Here is a 19,730-nt window from a genome sequence, read left to right on the forward strand (position 1 = left end):
GTACTCCTGACACCTTACCCATAGCGTTCAGGATGTTATGTGTCTACTGATTCGGGCATTTCGTTATATGTATATCAGCCTTTACTTTATAAATGAAAGAAACGTAATCAACGCTCTGATAGCTTTCTTTGGCCTGCATTTCCCGAACGGATTTCTAGTTGGCTTTGTCGTAATGCGCGAGGTTGACCGGTTAATCTGGGGGCTTTGGGATTGACGTCTGTTGAATTCTGTGCAAATTCCCCCCGCGCCAGTTTGATGCTATTCTGCGCTCTGTTTAGTGCATCATTTCCACCGGCCCCAAGGAATACAGTGTATATAGCGAGTTCGAAACGGGGCATGCATTATTAAAATAATTGTCGTCGTTTTATATTAGATTAAAATAAAGAGTGCAGCAGGAACGGTATTCGGCTACTAAATATATCTGGGTATATCATGTGGTAGATTAGCGCTCAACTTTTGTTACCTACAAGAAAACCAACAAGGTTTAAAATGTTGGGCGCAACCCCTAAACATGGATTAATATCTACGCCAGACGGCAAACTAATAGATTGTTTATTCAAATATGAGCCGAAGTCGCAAAAGTTGACGTATTATATTGCGTTATGTTCTAGTGTTAGGCTTTTAGTAAAACCAGCTGCTTACATACAATCAAAAGTCTGCTTAAGGGTACGTTTTTGTTATTGTTAGTACTGTATTTTAGACAGTGCCTTCGTATAAAATGCGCTAGTAAAATGTATGCTTAAACCGCGGCACACCTGCCCTGGTAAAAATTCTCTATTTTCTGTAGCTATAAAAAAAACTGTTTTCAACGGTATAAAACGACTTCTGTTATAAGACATATACGCCACCAATCTGCAATAACCACACAATGCAATGAAAGGGGCACTGGCTCATACCCAGCTTACCTGCAACGGCGTGACACGTCAATCCGATGACAGAAGATTCCGCAAGAGACAACACCGCAAACGTTTCGTCGCCATGGTGACCAAGGTGGCGTGCGCAGTGGCGCTACTGCTCATCATGTACTTGTTGCTAAGCAGCGGCTTCAGGTTTATCCGACAGCAACTGTCGGCGTCGAAAGTGGGCGATTCCAGCAAAAGAAAGGAATTCAACGGACAAGTGGTCGTCGTTCACAACACTGAGGAGCACACGGCAAAATTTGCACACCGCTTCAAACGCTCTGCGCCGCGCGAAACCACGTACATTACACCGGGCGGTGTGACCGTAAACGAACTGCTCCCGGCCGACACCTGGAAAGAACTGGAGATGGCCGGGGTAATCCCCTTGGATGAAAACCTAAACCCTGCCACCGAAGCGAGGGAAACGATTCCGACTGTGACGACTCACAAAAACTACTCAAACGAGTACGAGCGAGTAGCCGCCTTCTGCCAAGCCACAATAGCAAACAAGTAGGAAAATTATTTTACTTGTGTATTTTTCTAAAACCTATTAAGTAAGACGTCGTAAAAATATTGAAGTCCATAGAGAAGTATATCATTTTGACCCCATACAGAAGTGTATCATCTGATGTTGAAAATGTATGGGCTTTGATATTCTTACTACTTCATACTACAACCTCCAACCATAATATTTAAAGAGCGTTTCCTAATCTTTCCTACATACGTCAGGGCGCACCTGTGTATCTCTAAAAGCTTGGTTGCGCACCTGTCGAGTAAGGCAAACACGAAATGTTTTGGGTATAGCGGTATTTGTCTTTAATTGCTTGTAATATTTGATAACATAGGCCTAATGGTTTCATTATCTTTAAGGTACTATGGACTCTAATGAGCAAATCCAAAAAACAAAGCAGAAAAATGATAAAAACACATGTGTCGAATATTTTATTCGTTGGTCTCTGGGAATCTGGTAACCTTCCATTGCCCACCAGTACGCCGCGGTGTACACTTATTAGAAAACGTTATATAAAATTGAATAACATGAAAATACCCCAGTTTCTCTATACGATTGCTGAATTATGTTTACTTTTGTAAAATTTTTATTGTTGTAGCCTAAAAACGTAACGGGAACTCGTTTTATGATGACAAAACGAAATATTTTCAATCTCAGAACTGTCGTCTGTTTGTCTTTAAATCTTAAAAAGAATTAAAAATCGGAAATTCTTCTAGGTTGACCACACAAAAGTTTCTCACACTGTTCTTCAAAGGGAAACAAAATCGATTGTATTATATCGTACATACATTTAATGCGCGACTGCCCTTTTATATTCGAATAGAACAAAAGCTTTTAACCCTTTGTGATATTCTCCGTTAATATTTGAATGTAAACACGTACGCAATCCCAGGACAAAATCGACCAATGGGAGCGAAGCTGCCACTGAAGGCCACGGGGAAGCTGGAGAGTCATCTGAGCATGACGTGTGTGCAACGCAGCGGAACAGTGGACTGCCGGCGCTTTGGGCTATTCTGTACATTCTGATCGTGTTGTTTCTATTTATTGGTAAGTGATAGACTTGACGAAAAACGATAAGATTTTCTAGTTGGAAATGTGGTGGCTTTTTACTGGAGTAACATGAAGAAGTATAATAAAGCCTAACATGGTGTGAGCGGTTCGCATAAAAAAAGCTGTATTCAATGTTATCTACTTCTATAAGAAACAGATTTCGTACGGTTTTGACTGTTAGGTTGAAAGCAAAGTAACTTGGCCGGTTTTATTTAAAATTAAACCATTATAGGTTTACAGGATATACTAAGCAGTTTCAAAACAACACGTCGGCTTAACCATCATTAGTTATGTTTAAGGAGCGTACTATCTGCTTGCAAGTTATACCGCTGAAAACAATTCATCATATTTAACGAGAAGTTAGACCTGACGCTAAACATACAAGATCCAGGGCTCCGGACTCAGGACTCGAGTAAGACCACATAAACTACCAGAGTATCGAGTCCGACGTGCGCATGCGCAGTACAAAATTTTGAAACTGAAAGTGCCGCAATATGTAAGTTGTAAATGTGAAATAGAATATCTGGCGAATAATTTACAACCATGTATTGTGGGTGGATGAAGTATATGACACCCCTATAAGTGGATTGCTTTATATTCACCTTAACTTATAGTTACGTAAATGGTAAAATACAGATCGTAGAGTCGGAGAAAATTGCACTTTTGACCGGAGTCGGGTTGACGTTTTTGGCTAGAGTCCGACTCGGGTTATTTTAAACCGACTCCGCAGCCCTGAAACGATCACAAGTGTTCGCCTGAATTTGTTTTCAAAAAATGTCAACTCCAGGCCTAAAACTGTTTTACAGTCATTTTAATATGAGAAAAATGAGAACAGTCTTTTTTAATTAAGTAACAATTATTAACCCTAGTGAGGTCAGCTGGTATCTGCTACCGAAACGTTGGTTTATACTTCGTTTACACCAGAAGAGCGATTTCTATCTATAGTCATTTTTAATCCCTAATTTTTCGCTTGTGTGTTTTGCTCCAGCGTTGGCCATCATCTGCGACGACTTCTTCGTCCCGTCACTGGAGGTCATCTCGGAGCGCCTGAACCTGAGCGAGGACGTGGCCGGAGCCACCTTTATGGCGGCCGGATCCTCGGCGCCCGAGCTCTTCACTTCCGTGGCCGGCGTGGGAACCGGAAGCGACGTGGGCGTGGGAACTATCGTCGGGTGAGCGGCAGGATTTTTTCGTGTTCTACTAAGAATATTTGACAAACGCAAGTAAGATAGCATCGGGCTTTTGTCGTAATGGATATAAATTCGACTAGATTTGTCTGGACAGACACGAGCTATTATAATAATAACGAATAAGGTGGACAGATACAAGCTATATTACAAAACACTGCCCCTTTTTATAATACCTTTGTCTGTCCACCTTATAATTAAAATTGAATTTCAGCAAAGAGTTTATTTTTTTTCGTATTTTTTAGATTACCCCCTTTATATTAAATACTGTGTGGCGCGCAAAGAGTTACTCATCAGCCCATACTTAACTTTACGATAAAGCTTACGAATTTTTAGACACAGACACGATTGAGTAGTTTTAAAGTATCTAAAGACAAATTGTATCAAAATATTGACAAGCTTTCGCCCAACCGTGAGTTCATCAAGGTATTTTTCTACTTTGACCTGATGAAGCACGGTTGTGCGAAAGCTTGTCAAGATTTCAATACAATCCGTCTTCAAATAGTGCCACCTGATTACCAAATTTAGTTTATTAACAACATGTTGGCAGTGTTAGTTTCACAGTTCATTGGCGGATTTTTATACCATACAACTAAAAAAACACGTTCAGTAGTTGGAAATAGATTATTAAATGTGAAAACGTTTGTTCTAATCGGAAAAGTTTTCAACTTCAGTTAACATCGTATATATACTTCACGATAAATCCTATTTTTTAGGTCGGCAGTATTCAATCTACTTGTGATCATTGCACTGACTTCGGCCTTAGCGGGAAGGGTAAGTCGACGTGAATCGATTTCTGAGCTGTGCGGTTTATCACGGCTTTAAGGTTACAAGCTGTCGGCCAACTTCTGAGCTGACACGCCATATACACGTTCTCTAGCGATCGCAAAATCGTTATGGCGTCTTCAGGTCAATGGCTTTGCAAAAATATACAGGAGAAAGTTTATTTACTGTATTACTGTCAGTAATGCAGAGGCCTTCTATAAACGCTGTTTTTGCATTGTGCTGGTGTCATTTAAGACTCTATTGGTAAAATCAAAGGGTGTGCGAGTTTCACGAAACTGTTCTGAAAATTTATTCAACTAAAATTCATTATATCTATACAATTAGGGAACGTATTGAGCAATTCCTTTATTACGTTATCATGTTTGGCTAATTAGAAACAAAGCTGGGTGTGTTTCGCGAAACCGTTTTTAAGATCATTTACCTTAAAACTGTAACTTGTTAGGAAAAATAAACAGTAATTTTCTATTGGATGTAAAAAAACGTCGCAAAATGTACTTAAAACAAATTTAACTTCTTTCAAATCGATAAAAGTAACTCCAAAATCATATTAAAAAGACTTGAGCATACCTAAGTTAACAAAACACATTTAAAAAAGAACTGATTTAACCCCATACGCCGAAAAGGCAATTAACGCCACCGTGATGATGTTTAATACTAATCAGGACTATACTACTGAGAGGGAGTGCTCCATTTCCGTTTCGCTCTAATTCTCTTGAAATCGCGCGCCGAAGCCAGTCACTCATTCGATTAACTAATTGATTAATTATATCGAGCCTGAAGGCGGCCGCGGAGAAAAAGAATTGCGCTCGATATTTGCAATTCAATTTCGGCTTGCCTTAGCCTTTCAAAGCTCGAATGGTTTAAAGCTCCTTCGCCGTGAGTTGACGTTATTTTTCCGGCCGATCGGGTAGGCGCATCAATAATTTAGAGCATCAAGTAGACGCGGGCGAGTTTTTTGTTTTTGCAAATGATTGTCATCTAATTAACACGCGCCGCCGAGCGCTGACAGACGTCATTATTTGCGTCTCGCCGCTCCCTTTTTTACTTTCATCTTATTCTCTCTCCTCCTTGCTTTTTTCTCTTTACTGTCGCTTTTGTCTCCTCTCGCTTTTTTGCTCTTCTCGTCTCGCGTAAACTGTTGACAAGAGGCGCAAATCGAACCATAATGCAATAGGTATAGCAAAATATACCAAATGAGTTGAGCTGATGTATACCAACTTGAACACAAGAAAACAATCTTTTAGGAAAAGAAACGGTTTCCGGTTCTTATTGTAGAAGGTTTAATGTAGAACCAAACCAAGAATTTTTGTAACAATTACACACCAGGGTCGGATCCAGAGGAAAGGGGGCACGTGACAAGCCCCCTCAAAAAACTGTATTTTTGCTTTCTTTTGCTACGTAACAGCAACAAGAAATTATGGTTTTAGTATGACTTGCCAATTTTGAAAAAAAAATCGTTCAAGCCAGAACGAAAAAAAAAAGTTTTGGGAATTTAATCGGAATATTTCGCTTTGCGTGAACCGATATCACCTTTGTAACCTTGTATTGAAAAATCCCTTCAATCTTAACTAAAAGAACGAACTGTGTGGTGTTTTTAAGGTTATTACTTATTTCTTCATGAAGTCACGTTACGTCGTTACGTCTTCTCTAAAAGGAAAGTTCATGCCCCAATAAAAAAATCCTAAATCTTGTTACGCCAACAAAAAGAAACAAAGCGAGTGAAAAGTTTCAACAAACCCTTGAATAACCCTGTTAAAGTTAACACTATCGCGTTTATCAAGCTTGGTAACGATGTAAGGGTCGTTTTCGAAGGTCTATACCGATGTAGTTCAGTTTGGGGGCGCGAATTCATTTAGATGTTGTGGACAGACAGCAAAGCCGCCTGATTATTATCTCTTTTTGGATATTTAATAAACTTGTATATAGAGCCATGCCTCACTTTCAAGTTCTTCACAATCTTTTTAGCAGGGGTGGGCAAACTGCGGCTCTCCGGCATGTTTTTTGTGGCTCTTCTAGTCGAATCGTAAAATTTCAAAAAAAATGTCAAGCCTACAAGAGTACCGTTAATCAACGTTTCTCTCCTTTCATTTCTTTATTTAGGCAAGCATTTCGTTTATGACGTAACACTAGACATGTCATCCTACTAAGAGTTAGCTAATAGCAAGTCAACGCAATTTCATTGCTCAGACAGTAAGCTTTAGCTCAGTTTAGTCTGCTTGAGTACACTGCAAAACGAAAACGATGAAATCTAAATCCAACAAAAAACGAAAATGTAAAGATGAAAACTTGGTATATTACCATTCTGTTATGATTGCTGAACTTGCGATATTCACGGTTTTTGTATTAAAATAATTGTAAGGCTCTCTAGTACTTGAATTTTCTGCAAATGGCTCTTCCATTGAATACATTTGCCCACCCCTGCTTTATAGCAATGCCTTTTTTTTAATTTAATACTAAAATTGCATCTTTGGGATTTGTTCTAATTATACGATAAAGCTTTCAAGCTTCTTTGAACTATGTATATTTACTTTAAAAAAAAAATTAAATGAACTGCAGAAACATTTGTAAAACACAAAAGATTCCACAATATTTCGGGATCCATGATTAAAATATTGTCCGTATTTTTATCGACTATTTGATTCTCAAGGTGCTGCAAATCGACTGGAGGCCTTTGGCGCGAGATTCAATATTCTATGGTGGTTCGGTTCTTGTTTTTATCCTCTTCTCCTGGGACGGGATCTTCATGTGGTGGGAGTCTTTCTTCCTGCTTCTTCTCTATGTCCTCTACATCGTTACCATGAAGTTCAATCAGAAGCTCATGGCCTTTCTCGGCAGTCTCACGTGCTGGTAAATCACGACTGTAGAGAAATTTCGATACTACTGTCCGTTTTACTTCGATATCAATACCCGAAGTTTTCGACAAAAAGTAGCGATTCGAACAAGTACCAAGTTACGTTATTACTCTGGTGAAATATGCAAAATAGATCAAATAGAATTCAAAGGCATGCTTTGTTCAATGTATAGGCTAAACGCTTAAGCGTCAAAGATGTCTATATTTACCTAGTTGTTAATTAATATAAAAAAAATCGTTTCAAGGTATATATCGCTGTGTTAAATCATAAATCTTGACTTAAATTAGTTTGGCATCGGATAGACGGCGATACCACCTAAGAATATCAGTTGAAACATGGTATATTACTTTATTTGCAGCGGTTGTTCCCCCCAGGTGGACGGAAGAGTGTCCCCCACCTTGGAAGGAGGGGAGGATCAAGGTGACGTCACTCCTGCCGAACCGTCTTTTTCCGGGACAAACGGAATAGTAAGTTATTTTTAGTGAGCGTGACTGATATCTAGGTGAAATGATTTATCCAAATATTAAGATTGTTTGTCAGTGTGCAGAAAATTTCACTGTAAAATTAATTTTACTCAACTAAAGGCCGTCAAACATTTGGCCTACCAGAGTTAAAACATACTAGCGTCCAGGGACTTTTAATCTTCCGACTTTTTTAAGGCTGAGTACTTTTAAGCCGACTCGACTTGCGCGAAAATCCTAGATTTGGGTCGACTACATTAGGAAGCAATTCTAAATGCAAGAGTGTTTTTTCTAAAAGTTGCGGTTTTATCGTTGGTAACTTTACACATAGCTGTAAAATAGTATTAGGTGGGACATTCTTTAAATAACTGTTCATTCTGTATGGTTACATGTGGTAGACATATAAGTCGCTAAATGAAACAATTTAAGCATTGACGTTCAAAAACTTTGCCATGGGTCGTCAACATCAAAATACAATTGCGGGTGTGATCTTTGCAGCGCATAGAAAAACCAAATGAAATCGATTTGTTCAACGTCGTTTTATTTCGGCTTAATTTCGAAATGCCATTTAATCCACTCGGTGAAAATTGATTACCATCGGTGATATTTATTCGGCGGGGCGTTAAAAACGCTAATAATATCCGAGGGTATTCTCGGAATGCCCGTCGCACCTCTCAGGCAATTTACGCCAAAATCTCCAATCGATATTTATGAAGCCCCGTATTTAGCCTAATGGAGTCAGCTAATTGATCATATCGGCAAGAAAACAAGTAGCACTGTGTATTTTACTGCTTTTGCATAACCGGGCTTCATCAGGTGAAAGTCAGAAGGAATGCATGTGCTTTTAAAGATTTGACTTTTTAAATGGCCGTATGTGTCTAATTCTAAATAGGATAATCAGGTGGCACTATATTTACTCTTAAGACAATTTGTATTGTGTTCTTCGCAAAACCGTGCTTCCGAATCATCAGGTCAAAGTGTTTTTTCCTACTATGGCCTGTGAAAGCTTGTCTTTTTTTTCTAGGCAAAAAACTTAAAATATTTGGTTAGAAAAGAAAAATTTAAAAAACAATACTCATATTTATTTAATTTTTCTGATTCACGGACAACCGGTGTCCACTAGGGAACAGATGCCATGAAAGTAGGGGAGGTTCTGCGGTATTGGGTATAAGTGTGCGAAAGCTTGTCGAGAATACAAAACAATTTGTTGTCATCTAGTGCCACCTGATTACAAGATTTAACTTGAAGGCGTTGCGTGACTTAAGGCAGATATCCGGTGTGCGTCGGCCGCCATACTCAGGCGACGTTTAATATTGCATAACGAGCAAAGTCGTTCCGTAGCATCGACCGTGCTTTCGAGTCGTCGATGTGTGTTGAGCAAGCAAACTCGATAAGGGCATGAATAATGGATGCGAAATTAAAGCGTCGACTAATTTTGCAAGGCCTTCCTTATCTCTACACGGATCACCGAGTGAATTGGGGGGGTTTCCGGTGGGTCCAATCGCGATTCACTAGCACTAGCAGGCCAAAGTTGCCTATATAGTCTGTATATTCGAGGCTGCTCAGTTTGATACGCCAGAGTTAACAACTGATAAAGCAAAAACAAAACACGGAGAAACAAAGGAAGTCGAATGGAATTGGGGTTTATTAGTCACCTTTCAAGTTTTGAATATGTTTACCTATATACCCATCTATAAATGCCAGGAAATAGATAAATGGGCACTTATTCAAAAAAGTGCGTTTATTTGCCATTCGTTTATTATACATTTATTAAGCGTTTTTTCGCTGCAAATTAGCAAAAAAAAATTCAAGAGGATATTATATTAAGGTTAGATATGTACGGAAAATCCTTTACTGTATCAACGCAATAGAATCGAGTTTTAAAAATTTCCCCAAGAGTCCAGATTCTGTCGTTGTATTGTGTCAATTGTGGTGATTTTGAGCATTACGTTATCGTGGTAAATTTGGTAAAACTAACGGTAATATTATATTCTTGTAGGCGGCCAACACCACACGGATTAAAGAAACGGTAGCCAAACAAAAAGTTGCAGATGCTACTATTTCAAGGTAGATAAAGTAAAATGTTTTGTAGTAAAAAACACGCATGTTTGACGCTCATGATGATGCCTGCCGTTGTCAAAAGAAAGTTTGACAAAACAACTAGCTCTAGCCAACACAAAAAAACATTACATTGAGTCATTTCGCCACACAAAATACAAGTTTAATCATGGACTTATGTCATAACGCTGATTCCACAACACAATTTTACCCCTTTAAACAAAAACTAACGATGTCGCATTGCGTAACTGATAAATCCTACGAGAAATTTCTTGCCACTGGTATAGAAGGTATAAATCCTAAGAAGAAATATTAGTGAAAATAACGAGTATATTGGTTCCCAATCACCCGACTTTACCAGCGAACGTTCACGAACTTCTATACTCATCTCGTTCCAACTTTCCGTCCTTTTATTGCAACATGATTTCAAGTCATTGCCCTAAAAACTGCAGTCCAAATTGTTGACTCAAGTCATAACCCTCGTCAACTACAAATATTGCCATGTTTACCGGAACCAAACATGCCGCCTTGGTAGAACTGCATTTTTCTTAGTTTATTTACGTTGTTTTTTAGTCGCAGGTCTAAACATACAAAAATAACATAGCAAGAATATCAAAGCCCATACAGAAGTAGGTATCATTTTGAACTCTTTGAATAACTCTTATGTTGACTATGATGAAAATGAAAGAAGAGTTTAAAATGATACGCACATCTTGATGGGCTTATTCTTACTACGTCTTAACACTACTTCAACCATTATGCTCCATAAAGTAACCTTATTTACCATTCCACTACCAATTACCAGTTTATTCGACCAGGAGTGATTTATGCATTCCAGTCCAACGAACAGCGGTTGCCAGTGCTGCTGTTGCTGCTGCTGTCGGCGCGCGTGTGGCTGTCGATTCACGGCTACTGACGTCACCACGGGGCCGCCGTCGTCGAGGGGTGACGTCATGGCCGGCAACGGTAAGCTGACCATGACGTCATCGTCGCCGGAGCAGTACGACGTGGCTGCTTCGTCGGCTGTGGCGGATGAGAAGGACTCGATTCTCTGTCAGGATTGCAAGGAAGCCGAGTACTTACAGGGGGAACTCGCTGAAATCGGTGAAGGTATAGACCTAACCTTCGCTTATATATCGTGTTTTGTTTTTAACAAATTTAACTGAAACGTTCATATTTGCAACGTGTATATTTATATTCTGTGATTAAGCAGCATTTCCGAAGGCATCCGATGTAGATAAAACTAACGTGAAAATGTTGGCTGAATTTTCGGAAAACAAATTATGCCAAAGCTTGGCCTATACTCGCCACGCTAAACTCTGCACATGCAATATGTCGGAATGCGTTTTCCTATTTACCTTATGTTCATTTTAAACTGATCAAATGTAATGCATCTCGTTAAAATGATCAAATGTAATGCATCTTGCACATTTCTTTCCACAAATAATAGTGTTGAACAAAACCAGCAAAAAAGTACATTAATCTTCCCAAAAATAAGGGTGTATCTTTATGGAATGCGAAACTATGGCAACAGGTTTATGATTATCGATTGCTGCTCCTCTGACGCATATAGAAACAAATATTAAACTGCTGTATAAAAAAATTCAAAATACCTTACTGAAAAACTTTTAACCTCTTTCATTTGCGAAACTGAAAAACCCAACGTATATGATCGTATATAGCAGGGGTGGAATATTTTTTCCTTGTCGCTCGTCAAAACCAACTCAAGAAAGATCGTCATAAATTTTAACTGACAATTATTTATGCATTCAGATACAATGAGTTGGCGAAACTTTGATTGTTAATAGTTCCAATCTAAGGTAGACATTACGACTTTAGGTTGAAAACTTTTCGCATTTACCTATAGCTAAAATAGCCAAAAAATATGAGAAATGACCTCTTAACCCATTTGGTAAAGAAGGTGGCGAGCTGGGTAATATTCATTGGCGCCCCGTGGTATAAAGCCTGCAAACTTACCTTGTTTATCACTTTGCTAAACTTTAGGCGGAACCAAAGTGAAGGACTCGCTGGAGAAGCCGGATCACTCAGACAGCGGCTTCTCGTCGGTGAGTCGCATCGATTCGAAGGAAGGTCCTCCTCCGTACGAGTGCGTACGCTTCTCGACGGACGATGACGGAAAGGAGAACAGATGTGCGCGATCCGACGGAAGGTGAGAACTCTTGTGCAATAAAAGAGACGATCTCGTTTTTGAGTAAAATAAATGACTTGATTTAAGTCCCTGTTTTCAAATGACTGGACTTGATTCACTCTTTTCAAATGACTTGACTTTAGTTACTGTTTTCAAATGACTTGATTCCCTGTATTCAAATGACTTCAGTTGAGTCACTTTTTAAATGACTTGACTTTGGTCCCTGTATTCAAATGACTTTGAACCGTAGTTATGTCTAAAACGCAATTGTGAGCCACCACGACATGCGTAATACAGTGAGTTGTTTAATGCAACATGTCGACGTCCTTTCTAGGGGCTTGTAAATTTTTTTTGTAGTCCGTATTTTTAAATGGTCTTTCAGTGACAGGTTTAGCCGGAACATATTTACAACTAAAAAAGTTGAAAGGACGAAAAGGACGTCGACATATGCATTAAACAACTCACTGCATTACGCTTTTTTTACCTTTATATCTATGGGCGGAAAAACACGAATTTATATTCTCCTGGTCGTACGGTAAGTACACCCGAAACCAAATAATGAATGGAAGAGGCACACACATTTATGTGTGACCTAGCCCACCTGAAGCTGCTTTTTGACCAACGATTACGTTTGATTAGCACACCGAACGCCATTGCAGACTAGCCGAATCTTTTGATGAGTAATGCATGCAGGGCAAGCTAATGAAACAAAAAACACACAAAAAAAACTAGCCCTGCAGTGAAGTTCGAACTCACGACCTCCGGTCATACCGGGACCTTTGGTAGAGCGACGGCCCGGTATGACCGCAGGCTAGTTGTTTTTCTAGCCTGCATCATTGATCGCAGAATTGGTTAAGTCTGCGATGGCTTTGGTTGTACTAATGAATCGAAGTTACCCTATTTTCTTGTCTTCAAGGCGACTGACGATCGCATCGCAAAGACCAAGCGAGATCCACATTTTTCGGAGGTCGTCTCGGAAGAGCTGGTCATCTACGCGGAAGTCTTCCTCCTCCATCAGCATCGCAGCAGGGGAAAACGGACTTTTACGCGTGAGAACTTGCTTCGATTGTGGAACTAAAATGAGTTACATTTCGGGATAGGCACATAATTCTTTTATTTATAGTGGGTCTGTTTATTGTTCAATGTTATATGTATTGCACACATATTCCCATAGAAGAAAATACGGAAGTTTACAGACATGGACAGGGTTATTTTTCGATAAATTTCCAAGCCATTTGTGATCCGAATATGTTGTTTACTAACATTGTATGTAGATGGCTCCCCCGATGACAGTAGATTATTTGACAACAGCTCAATCTGTTATCAATTAAAACATAATAGCTTCGCTTGTGAAAAAGAATTAGTTACCCGAAAATGACCTGTTTTGAGCAATTGAGGTGCTAATGAAGAGACTGGTCATTTTCGTGTAAAATTATGGTGACCTTTGACGTCAAAAGTCTTTTCGCTAGAATGAGTTATATATCGGGACGAGCACATATAATTATATTTACAGTGTGTCTGTTTAATGTCTTCAATTTAACTGCAAGTGAGCCAGTTTTTCATCTGTAAAAACAAGACAAAGGCCCTAAAGGACAATATTGTGATAAAAAATGCCAATAATGCGACTTCAGTGCACTTAACTTAAATCACTGTTTTAAATGACTTGACTCGACTTAAGCTGTTTGGGAAAATTGACTTGAAGAATGAAAATCTCGCTCAGGATTCAAAAGGTTTAGCAATATAATTTAACATTTTATTTTGATGCAAATGACTGACTTGGTTTTGACTGGACTTGCTTTATAATTATAATGACTTGACAAAACATGATATTTTTCGTAAAAAAATTTGCAATCTACTTGACCGGGTCTTAAGTCCTTTCAAATTGACAATGCTAAATGAGTTTTGCTACTCTAGCTTTTTTATCGTGAAGGGAAATGTTGGGCTCAGCGGCCTTTAACTTAATGTGGTAAAACGTAAGCATTAAAAAAAGACTGCTATTTTTTAAATCTGCATGGGGATAAATTTCTATCAAAAATGTGCTAAATTTTTTGGATTCATTCAAACATAATTTAAAACAATACCGTAAAAAGTTTCAGCCCAAAAGCGTATTGTTGAGATAAACGGGCGTGCGGAAATCTCTTTATTTAAGAAATGTATTTTTCGTCGTTTGCTTTGCAGCGAAGTGAGTCGACGAAAGTGGACGAGTACGTTTTTACCGAGCCCGAGTCTCCTCCGCACAACCTGGCGCCACCCGGAACGTCTGGAGCCAACGTAAGTTATTATTCCAAATCAAGGCTCCTTAAACTAGGGTCCATGGACCCCTTGGGGATACAATAGCTAGTTTAAGGGAGTTTATGAGGGCCAAATTGAAATTGATGTAAGAAAAATGTTTAAAAAGTAATCAATTTTCACAGAAAGAGTTTAATTGAAAAAAAACCTTTTTGCATTGAATGTATTTCGACTCCATTTTACTTTCACATTTTTTGGACCGAAAACAGCATACTCATTAAGTCTTTTATGTATCGTGACGTCATCCGTGACGTCAATTTATGACGTCACCTCTAAAAATTTCTTGCCTTTCCTGGTCCACGCGAAGAAAAAAAATTATGGGTCTGTGGTAAAAAGACTGTTCTAAATAATAAATACGTATTTTACAATCAAATTTAAATACTGTAGTTTACAGCAAACCACATTTCAATTTGATGTAAACCTAAAACTTTGTTCTTGTTTTTTCAGGGCAGTCGCGAAGATCCAGAAGCAGCAGGTACGACTGAAAATATAGACATGGATTACACTCTGTGTCTAAATAAATCTCAAAACTGTTTATAAAACAGTTTAGACATAAAATCATTTCTTAAAATTTTGCATAAATTTTTACAACTTTGTACAGAAACTGACAATGCCTTATAGGCGATATATATATGTCTGTGAAAAATGATTTTATGTTTTATCTGTTTTTATAAACAGTTTTAAGATCAACTCTAATACGAAAACAAGAATCTTTCTTTTGCATTTTTTTTGTCTGCGGGAGATTCTTACTTCCTAAAGTGTTTCAGCTGTGTCTTCATAAATATATTTGGTTGGTTCGCAATATTAATGAATACATTTTTTTCTATTGCTACCAGCGTTTTGTGTCGCAGTGGCCAAGAATAGTACTACACAAGCATAAATCAAAAATTGTTCACAATGTTGGCAAACGTTTTCTTAGGTACCGTTTTAATAAAACAATCCTCTAATCTTTATTGATTTTGTTAGGTATTTATGTCCAACCGACATTTGCAAATCACCATTAAGTGAATCACGGCTAATTTTTTAGCTTTTTAACAGAGAATGTTATATACAATTATGATCAGTGAAGTCAATGATTTTACTTAAGTGTCATTTGGTAAAATGACTTGACTTGGACCAAAGTCATTTAGTCAAATAATTTGGGTTGAAATTAAGGGTTTTTTTCTTTGGCCATATTATTATAAAAACTGAGATATTTATGGCAAGTTTTGCACATAAAACGATTGAATTGCTGCATGTGTTTTTTTGTTATTTTTCAGTTGAATTATTTATTATAATCGGACGAGTTTACCTATTTTAATGGTTTATCGTTTTATTATTATATTAGTGGTTTGACTTGGAGTTGAATTGCTGTAATAATGACTTGACTTGGGCATCTGATGACTTGGACTGGGACTTGACTTGCAATTTTTTAAAAGACCTGACTTTGACCTAAGTTATTTCACAAATGACTTGAGATTATTTTCAAAATGACTTGTTTAAAACACTGGTTATGATTTAGGTAAATGCCACATGTTTCACATGTTTTTTATTTTAGCTGCCGCAATGTCGGGAGAGGGCAACTCAAATGAGGAAGAAGAGGAAGCGGAACAAACTCTCATGGTATTCCCTTGTCTTCCTCCCATCAAACACGCTCCTCCAGTTAAGTAAGTAAATCAAAGTAACGAACGCTGTACCGTTGCACTTCAAAACCTCAAGCTGTACTGGCGAATTGTCTATTTTGTGGAATCGTTCAAATCGTTTAAAACCTTTTACATATAGGATTTTGGGAACTTTTTTTATGACTGGTGTACGCATCATGTTGAAAGTTATGCTTAGACAGACAATGTTGTTGGTAAAACAGCCTTAGCCTATGTATTATCTCATCGAAAGCAAGTAGTTAAATTGCCAAAATTGGCAATTCGATCTGTTTGCCTTCAAATTATTTGTCAGAAATTTCAGGGGGTTAAACTCAAGCAGCCCATAAGTATAGTCATACCAAGTCAAGCCACCAGCATCAAAAAACGATTTGAATGTTTAACTTTTTTAACTTATTGTGTTATAAACGTTTATTCGCATTTAAACCAATAAAAATAAAGCAAATACAGCGCAAAAAAATATCCCGATTAACAAAAGTGTATTTATTGAAGACATTTAATTTAAACCAGGGGTCTCCAGCATGAGGCACGCGTGCCAAATGTGACACGCGACCCATTAAAAAATGGCACGCAAGCCCCCAAAAAATACAGCCAATTGTCAAAAACGCTAAATTTGTTATACTGCCAATTGTCATTGTTTATTCACAATACAAAACAACCCAAGCAATTACGACAACAAACAATTACTTCTGATATTATAACACTATACTGTTTTTATTTTTTGTATTAAAGCGCTTTTAATATTAGAAAAAAAAATAGTTGCTAAACTTTGGTACGGGAAGAAGTTATGAGATAAAAATTGGCACGTCGACATGTTTGAGTTGGACACCACTGATTTAAACCAAAGTTAATTCATAAGTTTAACTCAGTACATATCAAGTCATTTGTCTGAAGCAGTTAAGCCAAGGTAAGAAAATAAACTGTGACTTGCGTTCATTTTAGGTCAAAGTGATTTAAAACAACATAAGACTAATCAACCAGGTAATGTCTTGAACTCAACCAGGTAATGTCTTGCTTTGAGCTTTTGTGTATACACTTGTTGCAGACCAGACTCGAGTCACTGTATACCGAGTGCGAAGTACTTGTGGGCCTGGTTCGTCTACTTGCTCTCATTTCCTTGGCTGTGCGCTTACACGTGGACCATTCCGGACTGCTCCAAGGAAGAGAACAAGTATGAAAAGTTTTATGAAAAAAAATTCACCTAAAAGTTTAAACATTAGCATTGTCTTGAAAATAACTTGAAATCAGCGACGTACATAAGTTTTATAAAGCCCGGGTCAGCAGTAGATACCACCGTTTCTACTTTTGTTTTATATATTAAATTAGGAAAACTAAATGAGCTTTTGATTTTAAAAAGATCTGATAAACTTATTTTCCTTATACTATTGTTTTATTCGGGCAAGTTAATTTAAATTTCTGGAGGGATGCTGGCTACATTTTACACGCCCTGATCCAAGCTTTTTTAAACAATTCGCGTAAATCCATTCTGTTTATCCATTTTAACACTTGTCTAACCGTTACTGTTCCTCTACTTGCAGAAAGTACTACGTGATGTCATTCCTGATCAGCATAATGTGGATCGCGCTGATCAGCTACGTCATGGTGGAAGTGGTCGACGTAATCGGGTGTCTGATGGGTATCGACTCGTACACGATGGGCCTGGTAGTGATTGCGGTCGGGACGAGCGTGCCAGTAAGCTGATTACTGGAGTTTAAGTGTAACCTGCCTTTTAAGGCAGCCATGACTTTGCGTTAAACATTCATTTCGAGCATACTGTTGAACTTGGGTTTACTATGCACGGATCTAGATCGACATCATTTTGAATAAGGTAATGTGCACATTAACTGAAGTTGATACAAGCTCGTATCGAAGGGTCGATCTTGATCAAGATGGTGGCGATTTACTCCTTTTTGGCTTTGCAATTCATTAATTATATCAAACTATTGAACTTACAAATACGTTTTGGAAAAGCAAAATCATCTGTGCCAATAACTTTAATTCTGTATTTAAGGCTGGGTTCTATTGGCTTAACGTTTTTGTTCGCTTGTGCCCGCTTAAAGAGGAGATACCAACTTTATGTTTTTTAGACGATGTTTAAAGTTTTCCACTAACGATTAATTTTTTTCCACTGAAGCGTGTGATCTCACTTCAAAATGAAAATTGGATAAATTTAACATACTGCCCAAAATTGAAGTTTACTAAATCGCTCTTTATTGACCTGTTTTTACGATCCCTGTCAATTTTACGCCTCTATTTAATATTGTTTAGTATGCGCTTATAAAACTAGTGTTGCAAAATGGCGCCTGCTGGGAGACCAAGATCGTAAACCACCCGAAAAACAGGTCTACGAAAGTTAAATAATACTGTTGCCTTTTTAATATTTCATTATTAACAACAGCAGAGTTACCGTTAGATTATACCCAGTTCACTTCTTGGTAATATTTTTTTGGGGGGAAACATCGAGGCCCTTAAAAATGTATTATGCTACAAAACGACTTATTCGGAAAATAATTTTTTTCTACCCTTTGCGAACGATTGACCTAGAAATACCGCAACCCATACAGCACCTAATTTGCCTTTTTATATTTATCAGGATGCATTAAGTTCAGTGCTTGTGGCCCGAGAAGGTTTCGGCGACATGGCCGTCTCGAACGCTATCGGTTCGAACGTATTTGACATCAACCTTGGTCTGGGATTACCCTTTCTAATCCGAAGCATGATAACAGCGGAGCCGGTTTATTTGCTGTCACCTCTGCAAGGCGTAAGTAAGCTTAGAAGATAAGAAGACAATCTATGCATTGACAACGTCTATAAAAAGACCACAGAAAATTTCTCTGATCGGTTATAACTTTTTATGAATGTGGAGATATACGTTTCTCAACACACTTTAGAAAAATACGTGTGACGTAGTTTGTTGTTACCAGTCGCGGATTCAGTAGTTTGTAGAACTACATTGGTCCTGCTTACAACAACCAACCTTATAGTTTTGTCATAATTTATGACATGTCGGATTTATTTTGGAACACTCAACACGGATCTGTTCATAATCTTCTTTTACTTTTTTTCTACTGACGATTTATTTCATTTTTAAATTTTCTCTTTATTTCAGTGTTTGATGGAAAACCTTACGCTGGCGGTCCGGATTGTTCCCCATGTCAAGTTCGGGATTATCTTGCTTCTAATCCTGTTTGTTTGCCTGGTACTTTTTGTGCTGGTCCGTTTCAGGTAAACGTTGTCTATCTTTCAGTTATTAAATGTAAGTCACTGGCAGCGCTGCAATGACTTGAAGTCGTGTCGTTGAACTTCATTCGCTGTTTTGAGACGAGTGGAATTATTTGAAGCAGCCTATCTCTGCCTAAATTGCCTGAACGGGCCTTAATAAGTTTAACAAACGAATTGACTCTCATTTCAGTTCTATAGTTTAAAATATCCATTTCAGCACAAATGGATTGGATTAAATGTAAAACTGTTACTTTGCTGCTTCTTTCAATTTTGGATGTTTACTGTGCGAAATATTGTTCGTAAATAATGCGACCAATTTGTTTGTTTTTTATGACAATTACATTGCATGGTTATGAGTTGGCGAAGTATAAAGGCTGAAAGAAGGACGTTTACAGAATACTTGATTGAACATCTAGTTTTCTATATATTTAAACTGTAAAGCCCAATTGTGTCCTATTGAACTCTCATGACTTGACGTTTTCGTAAACTGTTTGCAGACTGAACAAAACCATCGGCATCATCTTTGTGACCATTTACGTCGCGTTCATGATCTACGCGTTCGTACAAGAGAAATCGTGTTACGCCTTCTACTGCTGACAGCGGCCCCCGAAGCTACTCATCACGGGACC

At 38.1% G+C, this 19,730-nt stretch overlaps 1 protein-coding gene across 1 annotated transcript; it reads left to right on the forward strand.

The window, feature by feature from the left end:
* The first annotated feature begins 873 nt into the window (after positions 1 to 873).
* On the forward strand, positions 874 to 19,698 carry LOC146145489 (sodium/potassium/calcium exchanger 2-like). The gene is made up of 18 exons (XM_083390589.1): positions 874 to 1,409; positions 2,303 to 2,457; positions 3,449 to 3,632; positions 4,364 to 4,421; positions 7,081 to 7,280; positions 7,644 to 7,752; positions 9,746 to 9,813; positions 10,643 to 10,914; positions 11,809 to 11,974; positions 12,870 to 13,002; positions 14,132 to 14,224; positions 14,690 to 14,717; positions 15,780 to 15,888; positions 16,925 to 17,050; positions 17,418 to 17,571; positions 18,473 to 18,640; positions 18,989 to 19,104; positions 19,599 to 19,698. Exons 1-18 carry the CDS (start codon positions 874 to 876, stop codon positions 19,696 to 19,698), a joined length of 2,775 nt encoding a protein of 924 aa, XP_083246715.1.
* Positions 19,699 to 19,730: the final 32 nt, after the last annotated feature.

The sequence above is a fragment of the Ascidiella aspersa genome, chromosome 5, assembly GCF_963924565.1.
Source record: "Ascidiella aspersa chromosome 5, kaAscAspe10.2, whole genome shotgun sequence".
NCBI lineage: Eukaryota > Metazoa > Chordata > Ascidiacea > Phlebobranchia > Ascidiidae > Ascidiella > Ascidiella aspersa.

Excerpts from the sequence above, each read along its gene's own strand:
- LOC146145489 (XM_083390589.1), top strand. The coding sequence starts at position 874 with ATGAAAGGGGCACTGGCTCATACCCAGCTTACCTGCAACGGCGTGACA. Across the intron at positions 7,753-9,745 it reads TTTCCGGGACAAACGGAATA|GCGGCCAACACCACACGGAT; the intron begins GTAAGTTATTTT and ends ATATTCTTGTAG. Across the intron at positions 10,915-11,808 it reads ACTCGCTGAAATCGGTGAAG|GCGGAACCAAAGTGAAGGAC; the intron begins GTATAGACCTAA and ends GCTAAACTTTAG.